This window comes from Micrasema longulum, unplaced genomic scaffold (genome assembly GCF_059751315.1).
Source record: "Micrasema longulum isolate JH-2025_06_02 unplaced genomic scaffold, ASM5975131v1 h1tg002186l, whole genome shotgun sequence".
Lineage (NCBI taxonomy): Eukaryota > Metazoa > Arthropoda > Insecta > Trichoptera > Brachycentridae > Micrasema > Micrasema longulum.
The window spans coordinates 6,403-22,860 of record NW_028279351.1 but is presented as its reverse complement, the minus strand read 5'-3'; the positions used below and the strand labels follow the sequence as shown (position 1 = coordinate 22,860).

The following is a 16,458-nucleotide window of genomic DNA, read 5'->3' as shown; positions in this document are numbered from 1 at the left end:
TAGCTCAATCACAAATAAATACCGACGTGCTTGAAAACATGCTAAGCATTGGAGCAATAAGCATGAACAATAATGAACATACTTAAGTTATCGCAATTATAAGTCAACGCGTGTGTATTCTCTAAGTCAACGCTCGTGTCGGTTTGTTTTTTGTTTTCCTCGTAAATAAATACAGTTCACTGGCGAAATATCTGCGTTTACTATAAAAAAAATACAATATAAAGCATTTGCAAAATAGTACGGAGTATCTAATACAAAAAAGTGAAAATTAAATTACAAATACTATGGCGACTGCTTTCCTTGCCATTTAGCTTGCATGCTGGCTAAATGCATTAAATAGCATGATAAAAAATAATTCAATAAATAAAAACAGCAGTTTTGGAATATTTTTCATATTTACACTGGTGAAATTAAAATATGTGATTGCGCAGCAGGATTATGCGTCGCGAAACGTAAATATTTTGACATTTAATATTGGGTGTTCACGGATGTTCCATTGTGATCGTGAATACGATAAACAACCATGGTGAGAAATTGTTATCACGTCGCTTATTAGCACCTCGATAGTTATTTGTGATTTAGCTACTAGAGTCATTTTCTGGAACGAATTATTACAAAATTGCGAAACTACTAAAAACGTCCAAATATGTTCCCACAGTGATCGGTTACGGCAAATGCATTCTCAAAATAAACAAACCATCACGCTGTTTCCCTGTAAGACTAGGCAGAGAAGATAGAACGCCATATATTTATATCTTTGCATACATATCTCGCTTCCTCTAAATTCAGTTACACAGTGTGTAAAGTGGCCACTGAATAAACTTCCATATTTCCTTTTTTTAAATGTTCTTCATTTCTGCGGTAATGTGTTAACCTTAATAACTCACAAAGGGGTGAAATTTGAATTTCATTTCATTTATTCGTATCAAATAACCTTTTTTTTTTTTAATTGTGGGGGTCATTGCGATGTAAGCTCCTGACGTCACTGCGACCTGTGAAGATCTATTGTGACGGGTCCCCGTGAATAGTTCTCGCCCTCCAAGCCCAGGTCTATAAAGACCCTGGCTACTGTGTGGAAGGCGAGAGTTTACATTTTGCTTAATCATCAGGCTATTAGGTAGGGGGCGAGCTCTTTAACATCCTCAGGTTTAACCAGTGGTCCCTCGAGGATGAGGCTTATTTTATGATGTGAAGCATCACATTCACATAGAACGTGTATAGGTGTTTCCTCATCTGCACTGCAGAACCTACATTTAGGAGTTTCAGAAAGGTTCATTCCCAGCAAGGTGTTTCTTCAATTTGATAAGCAACCCTTACATGCACGTCTCAGGTACGTCTGGATACCGGTAGACATAGTAAGTGGTTATATTTATTTTGATGCCCTTAAATAATAAGGAATACTTTTGTGTTTTTTTAATATTTTTTATTTCCTTTTTTAATTACTACGAGTATAAAAAAATACTGTATTATATTTTACAGAATATCATATTTTTTCTTTCTTATGTTACACAAAAATATTATAGCTGTCCATTATGTATTATAGGAGCAAAAATTCATTAACATTTTCTTGTATACCCACGAATAGTGGGATTTGGGATTTTTTGTGGGATTTTTTGTTTACTATTTTTACTATCAATATGTATTTCATTTTTATGTAATTATGCTTTATTTTTTTAATACTCTGTTTCATCATTTGTGTTAATTGTAAAAAAAAAAAAACATACCAATATTTAATAACATTTAGCAGAATAGATACTTGATTTGTATTTTTATTATTTTTTCAGAATCAAATAAGGATATTTTAAAACTGAAAGAAAAGAAATCATGGAAATCTGCAAGGAGATCTGTGGTAACTCATGGAACTGCCAGTTGGAGAGGTCCTCTAAGGGCCTTACGACTTCTCATTCTAGTCGCTTTGTTACCAGCCTTATTAATAGCTGTTCCACTTTATTTAAGGTGAGTTACGACCCATTGCTCCCAGTCAATAACAACTTAGATCGCCCCAAACTGCTCGAGAAAAAAAAAACGAATACTTGGACGTACAACTCGGCTGCAACAATAAGGATATATCACCTTTTTTTTAATTCTAAAGTAATAAAGGTCTATGAAATACTGTTCAGTAAAAAAATTTTTTTTTAAATAATTATTTTGATTTAAAAATTGATTTATAAATCCTTACGGATTATTAAATTCATTTTACAAAAATAATAAAAACATTTTTTATTTATACTCTGTTGTTCAAAATAATATTTTTTACATCTTTCGAAAAGTTTTTCTGAGTCTTTTGTTTAGTTTTGCCTGGTAGTTTATTATATAATTTCAGTCCCTGGCAACGTGAGACGAGGACGACCAAGGAAGACGTGGCATGATCAGATAAACCAAAATCTTAAGTCTGGTCATGTCAAAAGCAGACAGAACTGAAGGGCATGTACGACAAGATGTATGCATGTGCAGGAAGCTAGTTCATTCTCTCTGCCTACCCCTACGGGGAAATGGCGTGATGGTAGTAGTTGTAGTAGTAGTTTATTAGTCTTGATTGTCCTGGTCTTGTTTTAGAAAGTTGGGTATGATATTTTTCTGATAATCTCGTATTATGTCCATGTTGACTACAATTGCGGCCTCCGTGGCGGCCTCCGTGGCGGCCTCCGTGGTGTAGTGGTCAAGACGCTTGACTCACGCACGGAAAATTCCGGGTTCGATTCCCGGTGAGAACACAAAAATTAAAAATGTGATTTTTCTCAAGCCTGGTTGTTCTGTAATGTAATTCGCCACTGTAATTGGGCCTCCTGGCCTGTTGTGGTGCAAAAAAAATGAAATGAAATGAAAATATTTAACAAGGTTTAGCTCTTTGTCTACAATTACATTAGTGGCTAATTTATGGATAAATTTAAAGGATTCTAGTTGAAAGAGTTCAGTTATATTTAATTGCTTAGATATATATTTAATTTATAAGTAGCATAAAAAATATTTTTAAATTTGTAATCTTGAATTCCCGCAAAAACGGCAATTCCATTGGCCGCGCCACTTATTTATTTATTTCGACGGCTTACGCCTTTGACAAAGTATAAAATAATATTGAAAAAAAATATATAATGAAACAAAACACCTGTACACAGTATAGACAATATAGATACATGAAATAAAATCAACAGAAATAAGGAAATAATAAAGTAAAATTAAATAAGAAATTATAACATCGGTATGCAGCAAATTAACAATAAATAAAGGATTTAAATCGGCGGCCTCCGTTGTGTAGTGGTCAAGACGCTTGATTCACGCACGGAAGGTTCCGAGCTCGATTCCCGACGAGAACACGAAAATTAAAATTTTATTTTTCTCAAGCCTGGGTGTTCTGTGATGTAATTCACCACTGTAATTGGGTCTCCTGGCCTGTTGTGGTGCAAAAATAAATGCAAAAAAAATAAATATATAAAGTATCGAAGTAACAGTAAAATTAAGCGCTTAATACATTTTTTCATCCCACTTAGAAATATACTTAAAGTCCCGGACTTGAAACACCTATACCATGCACTGGCAAATTCTGTGTTGACTTACGGTCTAATTGGTTGGGGAGCTTGCACAAAAACCGCCCTTGAACCTGTAGCAATTGCACAGAAATCTTTAATCCGAGTCATCTTAAAAAAAACATTTCGCTATCCAAGTGACTTGCTCTTCAAAGAATTCAGAGTACTGAATATTATTCAACAGTATATATTGAGAACGGTAGTGGTTACACACATAAAGAGAGACATTTACCCAAGCGTCAACCACAACCATAATACAAGATACTCTAATAGGGATCTGATACAAAGTGAAGGGGTCAACACTGTTCTGGCATCGAGACAACACTATAACGTAGGCAAAAAGGTCCATAACCTTTTGCCAGAATCGTGGAAAGACGGGAGTGTTGTCAAGTTACGGAAGGTGTTGACCTCGCTCTTTCATGACATTGGTCGTAGGGAGTCAGAAAAGTTGATGCATGCCACGGATTGGAGAACCTTACTGGATGTCAAAAATAAAATATAAAAAATAAAGAATAATTTAAAAAATTTATATTTATAGATGACAACCATGAAGTTTCGCATAAATAAATTGTCTATGTTTTTATGAATGTATGTATGTGTATGCGCATGGGTGTATGTACGTGTGTGTGTATGTACATGTGTATATATGTGTATATTTATATATACATGTGTGTATATATGTGTATGTCTGTATGTATATGAATCAAAATGTGTATCCGAATAAGTTTATATTTTGTTTGTCTGTGCTCTATATTAATTTGTTAAGTATTATAATATATTAAAATGTAATTGCCTAGCTTGGAACGGGGTATGTACCCTTGTTAGCTGGGCAAAGTGAATATGGAATTGTATTTTGATAAAGAGTGTGAATAAATAAATAAATAAATAACAGAGGCAATGTATCAAAGTATCAACAGAAAAACAAGTATGACATTTTTATAATTTAGAAAAGAAGTGATTAAAAAGTAATGATTTTAATTTGGAAAGATAAATGAAATAAATCTTAGTTTCCATGTTTGTGAAATAGGTGAATATTTGGCATAGTTTGAACTATGCAAATCAACAGCAAAATAAGTATTATGTCTAATAAGTATTATTTATATACATATACAGTTTTTTGTTCACTTTGCCTAGCTGTGTGAAACAGTACTTATGATTTTCTTGTTGTTTTACTGTAGAATGTTTTATTATTTAAACTTTCTACTGAAAATGCTGCATAATTTTTAGGTATATTTTTTAAATATAGATCTTGTATAATTTTTGGTTTAATTTTTTATTTATAAATCCTGGGTATAAGGAAATGTTTTAAAAAAAATATATAGCAAGCCAAATATATTAATATTGTATGTTTATAAAAAAAAAAAAAAAAAATCCTACGCTGTCTCACATAAAAATTCACACAATTTATAAGTTCGGGACTGTCAAAAACATTATTTAATAACTTGAAAAGCAGCACTAAATCTGAAATTTCCTTTCTATCACTATTACACGTTAATTTTAACTGCTTCATTAAACATTTATAGTTAAGCTCTTCAATTGGAATGATTACGTCACGATTCAGCTTTATTTGTTCCTGGCCATGGAAATTTGGAAATCACGAATCTTGACGTCACAACAACCAAGGCCAAACACGTCGCGTTTTTCTAGCAACGTATTTTTATTAAATTTCTTTTTTACATTTATGTATGAAGACATTTCTTCACAATATCCATATTGATTTTGAAAATACAATGAATCAATCTAAATCCATTTCATATATTTTTATCAGTATTCGTGGCATGTGATATTTCAATATTATGATGATTTAACGTTGAACAACAAAAATGATCAATGATCTGCTATACCGTTGTCCGCGGTTTGTAATTTTGAATTCCCGCAAAAACGGTCATTGCATATTGGCCACGCCCCTAATACGTCGCGATTCATGTTCATTTTCAACTTTGTTCCAAACCATCAAAATATTTATAGAACATCTTCACGAATCTTGACGTCATAACTATCAATGCCATCATGTCGCGTTTTTCTAGTGACGTATTTTTTTAATATTTTCTTTTTTAAAGTTATATAAAATAACATTTCTTCACAATATCCATATTGATATTGAAAATACAATTAATTATTCTAAATAGATTTCATAAACTCTGGTTTCCTTTCAATACGAATAAATCTTTCACCTTTTACTAAAGATTTCCGTGGAGGGGAACACTCAAATGAGTCTATAACGTTTATAAAACCCTTTTCAGTTTTCAACATTTTAAATAACTTCACTTTAAAGTTTAGTTTACCGGTGTAAAAAAATAAATAAAAATAATTATGTTTTATTTGAATCCTGTTATGCCTTATATTATAAACATAATATAATGTATGTGTTATGTCTTAATAGTGTATTATGTTTACTATGTAACTTTATTTTAATTTTTTTTTTTTTTTTTTTTTAATTTTTACATTTGAAAAAATGTTAATTATGTTTAATGTTTAATACACATACTAATGTATAATGTAAAAGCCCCATGGGCGTCAACAGAAAGAAAAATAAAAATAAATAAAATTTTATCGGTATTTGTAGTATGTGATATTTCCATATTGTTTCATGTTCGTATTTCAAGCACAAATAATATTATGAATGCATCTTTTTTCAGAATCCTAAATTTTTAAAACAAATTTCTTAATAAAACATCACTCTTAAAAATTACAAAAAATGTTAGAGCCTTAATTTCAAATAATAATTATGATTCAATCTGATTACATTTAACGAATTTTTCATATTTTTAAATATATTTTCATGTTCTATTTATTTTCTCTTGTTCAAAAAATTAACTTATCTGAGATTACTTCGTGTAAATCCGTTAGAGAGAAAAATTTTTAAGACCGAGCTAACAATTTATTTTTTATAATGTCATTTCAATTTTATCATATTTTTATTATTATTACAAACGGAGTGACTCTACCCATGAATGTTTTTTTATGTATTGTGTTTAGTAATAAACAAAAAATTATAATTGGCCTATAATTTTGGTTAATTTGTAAATGTTGTATTTTTTTTTTAATGACTGTTGTTTCCTTTAAATAAATAAACATGTTTTTTAAAAATATATATACTCACAGAAGACCGGGTTAAAAACAGCGATTTTACGAATATCGAATTCAAACCAGGCTGACAACTCGCTTATTGGCATTCTAATCAACAAAAAATTCAATATTATGGTATTCTCCATCCCTGTTGTAATTTGTTAATCATAATGACTCCCGAGGGGGTAAAATCCAGTCTTTTGTCGTAACAATGTTCGTAACATTTAGACAAACTCAAATATTGCAATGAAACCAACTGGTCCAAGAAGAAGTTTAAAAATTTAAAAATTGTTTTCAGGCGTTGCCTAGTGTGTGAAATAATTCAGTCAGATGAATCTCTTCACAACAATAAAGGTTTCAGCTCTTTAACTTCACTTAAATCAACAAATGGAAGAATTAAAGAAATGTGCATGTTCAAACATAGGCAAAATGGTAAATATTACACAGTGTGTAAAGTGGCCACTTAAACCAGCCAATGACAAGTCATAAGCCCTGTAAATGCCTTGACTTCCATACTCCCTTATTTAGGTATTCTCCATCCCTGTTGTAATTTGTTAATAAAAATAATGAAAAAAATCGTGTTGGCATAATTTGTAGCGCAGTGTCGAAAGTTTGGAGGAATGTAAAAAAAACTTTTTTTTATTTTTTGCTCAAAACGTGTATATAAATGGTAAGTTTTTTCTTTTAACTTTTAAAAGCATCTAATTACCAACTTCATATTAATTGCCTGATGATCTCGAGCATACGCAATAGGATTTTTTAAATAAAATTTTAGTTCAAAATTCCTCTTTTTATAAGCCTGCCAATACCTTCGCAAATTTTGACCCTTGTTTGAATACGATAATTCAAAAATAGCTGTTTTTAACCCGGCCGAATGTAGGTACAGTTCATTTAAAACTTTAATAAACTCATACGCACACGCGTAACAAAAAAAACATATAAATCATTCAAATGTGCGCAACACAAGCAAAATTTGTATGTCTACTTAGTTCATCAACTGGCATTAAACTATTAATATAGGCTTAGTAAATATTCGAACGCACTGTAGATGCAATAGTATCATATTTAAAAAACGAAAAATATTACATAATTTCGTCCCGATAAACTATTAACTAAATTTTTTTTCTTCCAGATACTACGTATTTTCGGGACAGCTTTATCCTGTCGGGATGAGTGATATGAGAATAATTGACAATAAAGTTTCTACCACATGGTGTCAGGTAAGAAAATAATTTCTGAGAGTAATTTATTTAATTTTTGTTTAAAGTAATGGTAGATTCATCACTATATGTAAAATATTTATCTTGTACTTTATATTGGTGAGAAGTGCATGTTACATAAGGCCTTTTACTCATAAACTTGGTATAAAGTTACGCCTTGGGATAGTGGTAGAATAAGTATGGTATTTCCATCCTCATTCTATTTATTAAATTTATTCATTTTTTTATTTATACTTTTACATTGTTTGTATTCTTTTTCTATACAGAATAATGTTCACTCACTTGGGTGTCCCGTGCCGAGGGAAACATTTTACAAAATGTGAAACATGCCTTAAATTAGTTATTTAACAAAGTTAACATGATAATAACAATATAAAAACGTAATTAATTTAATTAACCTAATTATCCTTAACATAATAAACAATATTTTTTTATATCCTGTGATTATTTTCATGACGAAAAACTGTGTTGCTTTTAATTGCCAAATATCTCCTTATTGTTTTTATGTATATTTTATTTTTACTTTTTATGTTTATTCATTTACATATTTTTTTATTTTCTTTTATTCAGGAAACATACAGTACAGTTACAAAGTTTAATATTTTACACAATTGGACTTAATTCTAATGGACCAGTGAAGTTTATATTTACATATGTTTTATTTTTCTTATTAATACTAGTATTTCCACGTATCTTTAATTTTATAATTATAAATGGTATATTCTATCATTTATTTTTGTTCTTAAATTTTAAATTATTTTAAATTTATATTTATGCTTCAATTTTAATTATTATCGGTATGTTTTCCAATTTTTTTTTTTTTTTTTTTCATTATATTGAAAACATATTATACATAATTATATACAATATTCCCAAGGAGTTTTTTTAAAAAAAACTCATTTAGGGACATACAGATAATAATTTTTTTAGAGACGTTTTTAAATTTTAAACTATAATATTATTTAACAAAAGCAGAAAAATTAAAATTATGATATACTACAAATTAAAAAGGGTATGTAAAATACTTGAAAATAACAGAACAAACAGAATACTAGGCATGGAAATAAATTCAAAATAATGTTTACATTATGCAATCTGGGAAAGAAAATTGAAAAAGTTTAAAAATTACATGTATGTATATATACATACTGAACTAGTACAAAATAAAATCATTTTTTTTAATTAACAAAATATGCGCACACCCAATACATATTATATTTTTGTTTAATTTATTTATTACTAATGTTATATTTTATACTGTGTATTTATGCTTCAATCTTTATTATTATCGGTATGTTTTCTAATGTATAATATTTATGTCTCATTTCTTTCTATGGCATATTTTCTAATTTATTTTTATTATTATTACCTTCAAGTTTTCAAATTTATATTTATATTGATTTTTTCTAATGTTTTTACTTTTCTTTGAATTTATTAAGCATCATTTAATGAAATAAAAAAAAAACACATATAAAAAAGAAGGTCCTTCCTCAACACGGGAATTTCCTAGCTAGTCGGGACCTGAAATAAAGAAACTCTGTACATTTTAAAACTGTGAAATACACCAATAAATAAATAATTAAATAAATATAAACAAAGTAATAAAAAACATAACCAATTAATATAGATCAATAAAACAAATTTCATAAACAGTGCACAGATTTTACCTATTTGGCTTGATCCACTCATCGATCCGTGTGCAACCCACCTCCAATATCCATTTCTTAATAGCAATATACTTTGTATACATTGATATGTATGGTAAACCCTGATGGGTTTATATATTGCCTGTTTGATAAAATTACAAGAACATGGACATATCCTATGTTATTATGCAGAATCATATAATTTTAAACAAAAAATGAAAAAAAAAACACAAGATATACTATGAAGAGAGGAGAGGAGAGGTGATAGGAAGGAAAGAAGAAGGAAAAAGAAACAACTTAAACATTTAGATGGTGACATTTCAATCTTGATTTGAATGTAAATAATGAATGAATATCTCTAACATTAGTCTACCACTTTGCCTAGGCGTAACTTTATACCAGGTTTATAAGTAAGACCCGAAGTGTTCTTACCCGAGAACAACGTTATCTATTCGATAAAATAGAATCATGACTCAGAAATCATAATTTCCTGGGCCGCGATTATGAACGGCTATCTTCTTTAGTATACACTGAGACGGTATAAACAAAAATCGATATTTATGTACAAAAATGTGTTAATTTGTATAAAAATTCAATATATCTTCTTAGGTAACCGGTAATTGAACATTTGAAAAAAAAATTGTAAACATTTTCAATTATTCATACTTACTTTTACTAGGTAGATAAAATTGAATATAAATTTTAACTTCCCATCAAAATACGTACCCAGGGCCCCAATTTGACAAGAGTTATTTTCGTCTGTCTTTAAAGAAAAACCGATGTTTGTGTAGGAAAATTAGTATATTTGCATGAAAATTTAACGTATCTTCGTCGGTAACCTATAATTGAACATGTTTAGAAGAAAAAATGCATGCATTTTCTGTTTTTCATACGGAAAACTTAATTTTACTTTGTAGATAAAACTGAAAACGAAAGTTAACTTCCCATTGTAATCGGGGCCCAGGTGAGCATCAAAACTAAAAAAAAACATGTCTTAAAACAGAAAAGATTTGTTATTTTAGTCTAATCTAATAATGTATAATTTTTTTAATATAAATCTTGTACAATTTTTTTTATAAATCTTGGGTACAAGGAAATTTATGTTTTTTAAAGAAAAAAAAATATTTGGCCAAATATGTAGTATTTAATTTTTTTGTAAAAGGCAGATTTGTCGTTTATGTTAATTAAATAAAATAAAAATAAAATAATCTCCATTCGATTTCCTTTATCAAAATTTCCACTTTAAAGTAGAAACCAAAGAAAAATGAAAAAAGAAAATAAGTATCTTTCCAACATTATTTTACGATACATGTTAAACGGACCAAACTATTATCTTGAAGGAATTGGAAAATACATTTTAAGTTATTTATTACCAAGCTTAAAATGGCTATAAATCAAATTCGAAATTATGGACGATGTAATGAGCGATAGTGATTAAAATTATAATTATTATAAGTCTATCAACAAGATAGCATTGAAGTATCATCAAAATTACATGATTATTGATAATGATTTCTCGACTTATGCATATATTTATTTACGGACATTGTCCATTTATACAATTCACAGGGAAAAAATAAATGACAATATAAGAACACTTAAAACAAAAACAATTTAAAAAAAGCATTGACAAACATAAGAGATATCAAGATATATATGAAAATTATTTAAAAGTCTTCAAGCATACAGCCTTATTAATAATGGCTTAAAGCCAACTTTAACTTTACGGCCACATACTTTTATTTTTTACTTAAAAAAAAAAATATCCTGTTTTGCATAATTTGTAGCGCATAGGGTCGAAAGTTTGGAGAAATGTAAAAAAAACAAGTATTTTTTTTTTACTCAAAACGTATATACTCGTACATTTTATTTATTTTATTTTATTTTATTTGGGAAATCAACAGTTCTACATACATATTTATAGTAAACAAACATATATAGTGTATATCAAACATATATTTGAGAAATACAAAAAATTTCAAGTCCATCCGATCATTGAAAATATTATACTGTTCTCTTGTAAGAAGTAATTTAGATTTTAATTCATCAATATGGCCACCCTGCTAAAATATTCATGTTTATAATATAAAAAACATTCAACAAAAATTTCTACGATATATAAACTATAAACTAAACATTCCAATACAAAATGTGAATTATGACTATTTCGAGTACTTTATCCAGTACTTCTTCCAACCAACAAAACAATTCATTGATACCGAGACTGCATAGGTTAGGTAACACTTATGGAACGGCTGCAGACATTCTGTCCAATTCTTTACCATCTTATAAGTCCACTATATCAAGTTTATTTGTAGCTGCTCGTCAAACTATTATTGACAATTCAATTTCATAAATTAAAAAAATACTCTCTTGTTTATTTTTATTACCTTATACTTGTTTTTTATTTTTTGCTATTATATCAAATTGCATTGTAGTATTGGCAAATACGCATTTCATATATACATATTTTTATTTCTTATTTTTTCGTGATAATATATGCTTGCTTGTTTATTAATTTAACTTAAAAATGTCTTTATTGCTTACCGTAATCCTTAAAAAAAAAAAAAAACTTACTTGTTTATTTTATGGTTTTTAGAATTAATTAGAAAAAAACTCAATTTCAATTCAAGCAAATTAGTATTTTGATCGATTGCTAACTAAAGTCTTATTTTTTGGAAAAGATACAGAGTTTTAACTTTTAAGATTACACAACAGAGCTATGAGAGTAGTATTTAAGTATGGTCCATATACCAAAATTAAATTTATGTTAGGGAAATTGAATCGGGTTGTGGTCGCGTGGCTAGTGTTGCGGATTCACGGATTAGAGGTCCGAGGTTCGCACTCCGCTTAACCTCAACTTGATATCCATTTTCTAATAGTGAGTTATTTACAACTCGTTGAAAATGGTCACCAAAATCGAAATATTGGGGTTAATCATAAAAACGCTAATATTTATTTTATAAAAAAAAAAATATATATATTTCGGGTATTCAAGAAATAATTCTATTCAATACTCTGACTTTAATAAACAACTTGAAAAATGGACCGCTTCCTGGATTCATTTTAAATTCTTTAAATTAAATTAAATTAAATCAACTTTATAATTAGGATTTCCACAGGCATGGAATGAGACGTGGAGGTGATTTCAGGTTTCCTAAGGTGAGACTGACTGAAACCCAAAACAATATTTATCAAGAAAGTTTGAAAATGTTTAAAGAGTTACCAGAACGTCTCAGGAAAATTAGATGCATCTCCATTTTTCGAGTAAAATACTTTGTAAGATGTAGAATTGCAGATAAATTTTAGTTAGGTATATTTATTTTAGTTATTTTATAGTGTTATCATAGCAAATAAATTTATCTAACTTTGTGAGTGAAATAAATACATACAAATATTTATAGGTCTTTCACGTTTTTTAGGGCCGGGAAAAGAACAATGTTAATGGTGTACTTTAAAAATATCCCATTTAATTTTTTAGAAGATCGCATTTATTAATTTTAAAAAAATGAGATCAAAAACGTCTTTGACCAACAAAGCGATATGCACCGAACGCGGCATAGCGAAGCGGGAGGGGTAGAGGTTTGTGGAAGGGATGCTAGTTTGAGACATTAAGGATTGACTCTATTTTCAAATCATAATAATTATTTTATTTCATGGTAAAAAAAATGTTTTTGAATTTTTTTTAGGATTCAAAAAAAAGTTTTACTTTAAAGAATGTTCCTTTAAATGGGCTTATCTAGAGACCGATATACGTATAATGAGTTAGATACTAGCTAAAATATATCTTCTTTTCACGACCGTCGAAATAAATCCGACCTTTTAGTCCTATTTAAAATTCTCAACTCACTGTTTGATGCGCCTGAACTACTGAGCTCAATAAAATTAAATATCCTAACTAGAAACCTCAGATAAAACTTACTCTTCCATACCGATAACCATAGGACAAACAATGGTTTTCATTCCCCTATGCCTAGGATTCTTAGGTCTGCCAACAAACATACTAGTCATTTCTTTGATAACAAGTTGTCTTCTTTCAAACGATCACTGAATCAAATTCAATTGTAAACACCTCTCTCCCGCTTCCATTCCCACCAAGTCTACTATATACCATTGTGTCTTTCTACTTTCCTTTATAATAATTTTCTATGCATATATATGTTCTTAAAAATGCCCATTGTGCGTACTTATAAATAAATAAAGTTTCGCGGTCATGACCTGAAGCACCGAGTACACACTCATATTTAAGTGTTCCATAAAAATACAATAAAAAACCTCGTGAAATTAGGAAAAGAAAACATAAAAATACTAAAATATGTGCAATGGTTTAAATAAATAACTGTAAATAAATAAAATAGTATATTACAGAATGTCGCCGTAAACAATCGTTAAATGTATCTCAGTTTAATATTTGCTTTAACTGTCTACATACATTGTTGCAATAAAATCATCAGATTCTCTTTACACACTGGCTCTGATAGTGAAATGTAATTACATAACCTAATGTGCATTATTACTGTAATATTTAATTATTGTGGTCTTATAATTTTATTTATTTATTTAATCCAATATAAAATACAAATACATAGTTAACGAAAATGTTAATGCAATAAGTGGGTACATTCAATATATGTATATATTTTTTTATAGATATAGCCACTCCACTGGCCCACAGGCACGTTCCGGAGTGTCAGTGTATTATTTATTTATACATAATTGTACATAATTTCACATTAATTGTGTATAAATTCAAAAGAAATAAAAAAAATAAAACATACCTATATCAATAAAACGAAAAAGGATTTTCAAGAAACTAAAATTACATTCTTATATATGAAACATATTCCTCAGCTTCCTGTCTAGTCTTTTTAGCAATCCATTTATGTACTCTAGCTTTGAAAATATTGTTTTTCATTTTGTTCGCCAATATGTCCTTGCTTAAAAAGTTGTATAGCTTAGGGGCCAGAAAAGTATAATGCCTTTGTCCGTAATTTGTTTTTTTCTTTGGGAGCAGAAGTATTGTCTTTTGTCTTTGCCTAGTGTCGTAAATTTGTTGTCCGTCATTAAATTAGCATTTTAAAAATACACTCTCTAAGCATCCAACGACGAATTTAGTATTTTAAATAAGATATTGTAAGTTTTTTTAATCTATTTTATTCGTACTACTTTAGAACCAAAAGAAGTAATAAACACCCACAAGCGGCACGCTATTTTTATTTTTTATATTTATTTATTTAGAAAACATTATTCAGATCATCTTTAATATTATTTACCGCTTATTGACCGAACTTTTTTGCGTGGATATTGTTAATTTAATATTAACATATTACAACAGAGATGAAGAACATTTTAGAGAAGGTAATATAGAAGTCTAGGTATCTGCAGGGCTTGTGACCTGTCATCGGCTGGTTCATGTGGCCACTTTCCATACCATATATTCACCGTTCCATCCATATTTGAACATCTATATTCCTTCAATTCTTTCATCTGTTGATGTTTGTGAAGTTAAAGACCTGAAACCTTTATTTATGCGGGTGAGATTCATCTAATTGAATTATTTCACCTACATACTAGGCAACGCCTGAAAATGTTTTCATTGAAAACATTTCAGAAAACATTTCATGAAAACATTTTCAGGCGTTGCCTAGTATGTAGGTGAAATAATTCAATTAGATGAATCTCACCCGCATAAATAAAGGTTTCAGCTCTTTAACTTCACAATCATCAACAGATGAAAGAATTGAAGAAATTTAGATGTTCAAATATAGGCAGAATGGTGAATACAGTGTGTAAAGTGGCCACTTAAACCAGTCATTGACAGGTCATAAGCCGTGTAGATGCCTAGACTTTTATATTACCTTCTCTAAAATATTCTTCATCTCTGCTGTAATATGTTAATATAAACAGCTACTCAGCTACCACTAATGTTAGAGACGCCCCTTCTTTATTTACATTTAGGTCCCCACCTCTTGCGTATTTTTGAAATAATTACCTTGTTTTGTTTTTCTTTATTTTTTAGCGGCAACTTCTCCATTCTAATGCCACCTTCAATGCCTTCCTCATGGCTACCAAGCCTGTCATAGCCAGAGATCTGGTGCCAGTCTCCATGTCCAGGGAGCTGATCTTGGAAGACGACATGAAGGAGTATTGGGGCTTTTACCTGCTTCAGGGTTCGTCTGTCACAGTGTCAACGTGTGTCAGGTAATATTCAGTCTTCTTTGTTCTTGACAAAGTCCAAGATCTGGCGCCGATCAAAATGATGGTGAACGTTCAAGGGTTTTGTTTGTCGTTATAGAACTTTCGATTGGTTTTACTATTTCGAGCTTAAGTAATAATGACAATTGAGGAAAAACAATTTCGAGGGCATTTAAAAGTCTGGGCATTTTCTGTGTAATATTCACCATTCTATCTATGTTTAGACATCCACATTTCCTCACCTCTTCCATCTGTTCACTTTCGTAAAAAGAACTGAAACCTTTATTGACGTCGCGATAAATTTAAATCACCAAGGGTTAGAAAAGGCTAATTTATTTTAAAAAATTGGCCAAAAAAAATGCTCTACTATATGTAACTGCTAGTCGAGGTTGTCAATATTATTTTAATAAAATAAATGTGTATTTTCTTCTTTCGCTAACAATAAAAACAAACTAAATTAAATTTGTATGGACGAAAGAACCGATTAGACAACGACGACCTTTCGTATATTTATTGGCTGATTTCTATTTTTAATTAGATTTACAAAAGACATTAGTGACAATGCAATTCATTAAAGAAAATGACTATTTGATTACGTAATAATTTGAATGGAAATCATGCTCTTGACCTCGCATCAAGAGACAGTTTATTCGAAGCAAAACACGCTGTACTTTCTATTTTGGATAGCCTCATTTCAACGTGGAAATCATTGATATATTATCTTGAAATATTTAATCAAGATAAGTATTAATATCAGTCAAACATTTAATAATAAACATGATAAATAAAATTGTTTAAAATTGC

At 29.4% G+C, this 16,458-nt stretch overlaps 1 protein-coding gene and 1 pseudogene across 1 annotated transcript in view; both read left to right on the top strand.

Annotated features, from left to right (window-relative positions):
* LOC148272786 (uncharacterized) overlaps positions 1-15,660 on the top strand; it is a gene marked incomplete at its 3' end in the record, with an annotated part of 38,626 nt that extends 22,966 nt beyond the window's left edge. The window contains exons 3-5 of the mRNA XM_088239570.1: positions 1,785-1,956; positions 7,726-7,813; positions 15,479-15,660. Coding sequence (XP_088095696.1) covers positions 1,785-1,956; positions 7,726-7,813; positions 15,479-15,660 — 442 coding nt within the window. The remainder of the gene's footprint in view (positions 1-1,784; positions 1,957-7,725; positions 7,814-15,478) is intronic.
* On the top strand, positions 5,661-5,771 carry LOC148272787 (U5 spliceosomal RNA; annotated as a pseudogene).
* Positions 15,661-16,458: the final 798 nt, after the last annotated feature.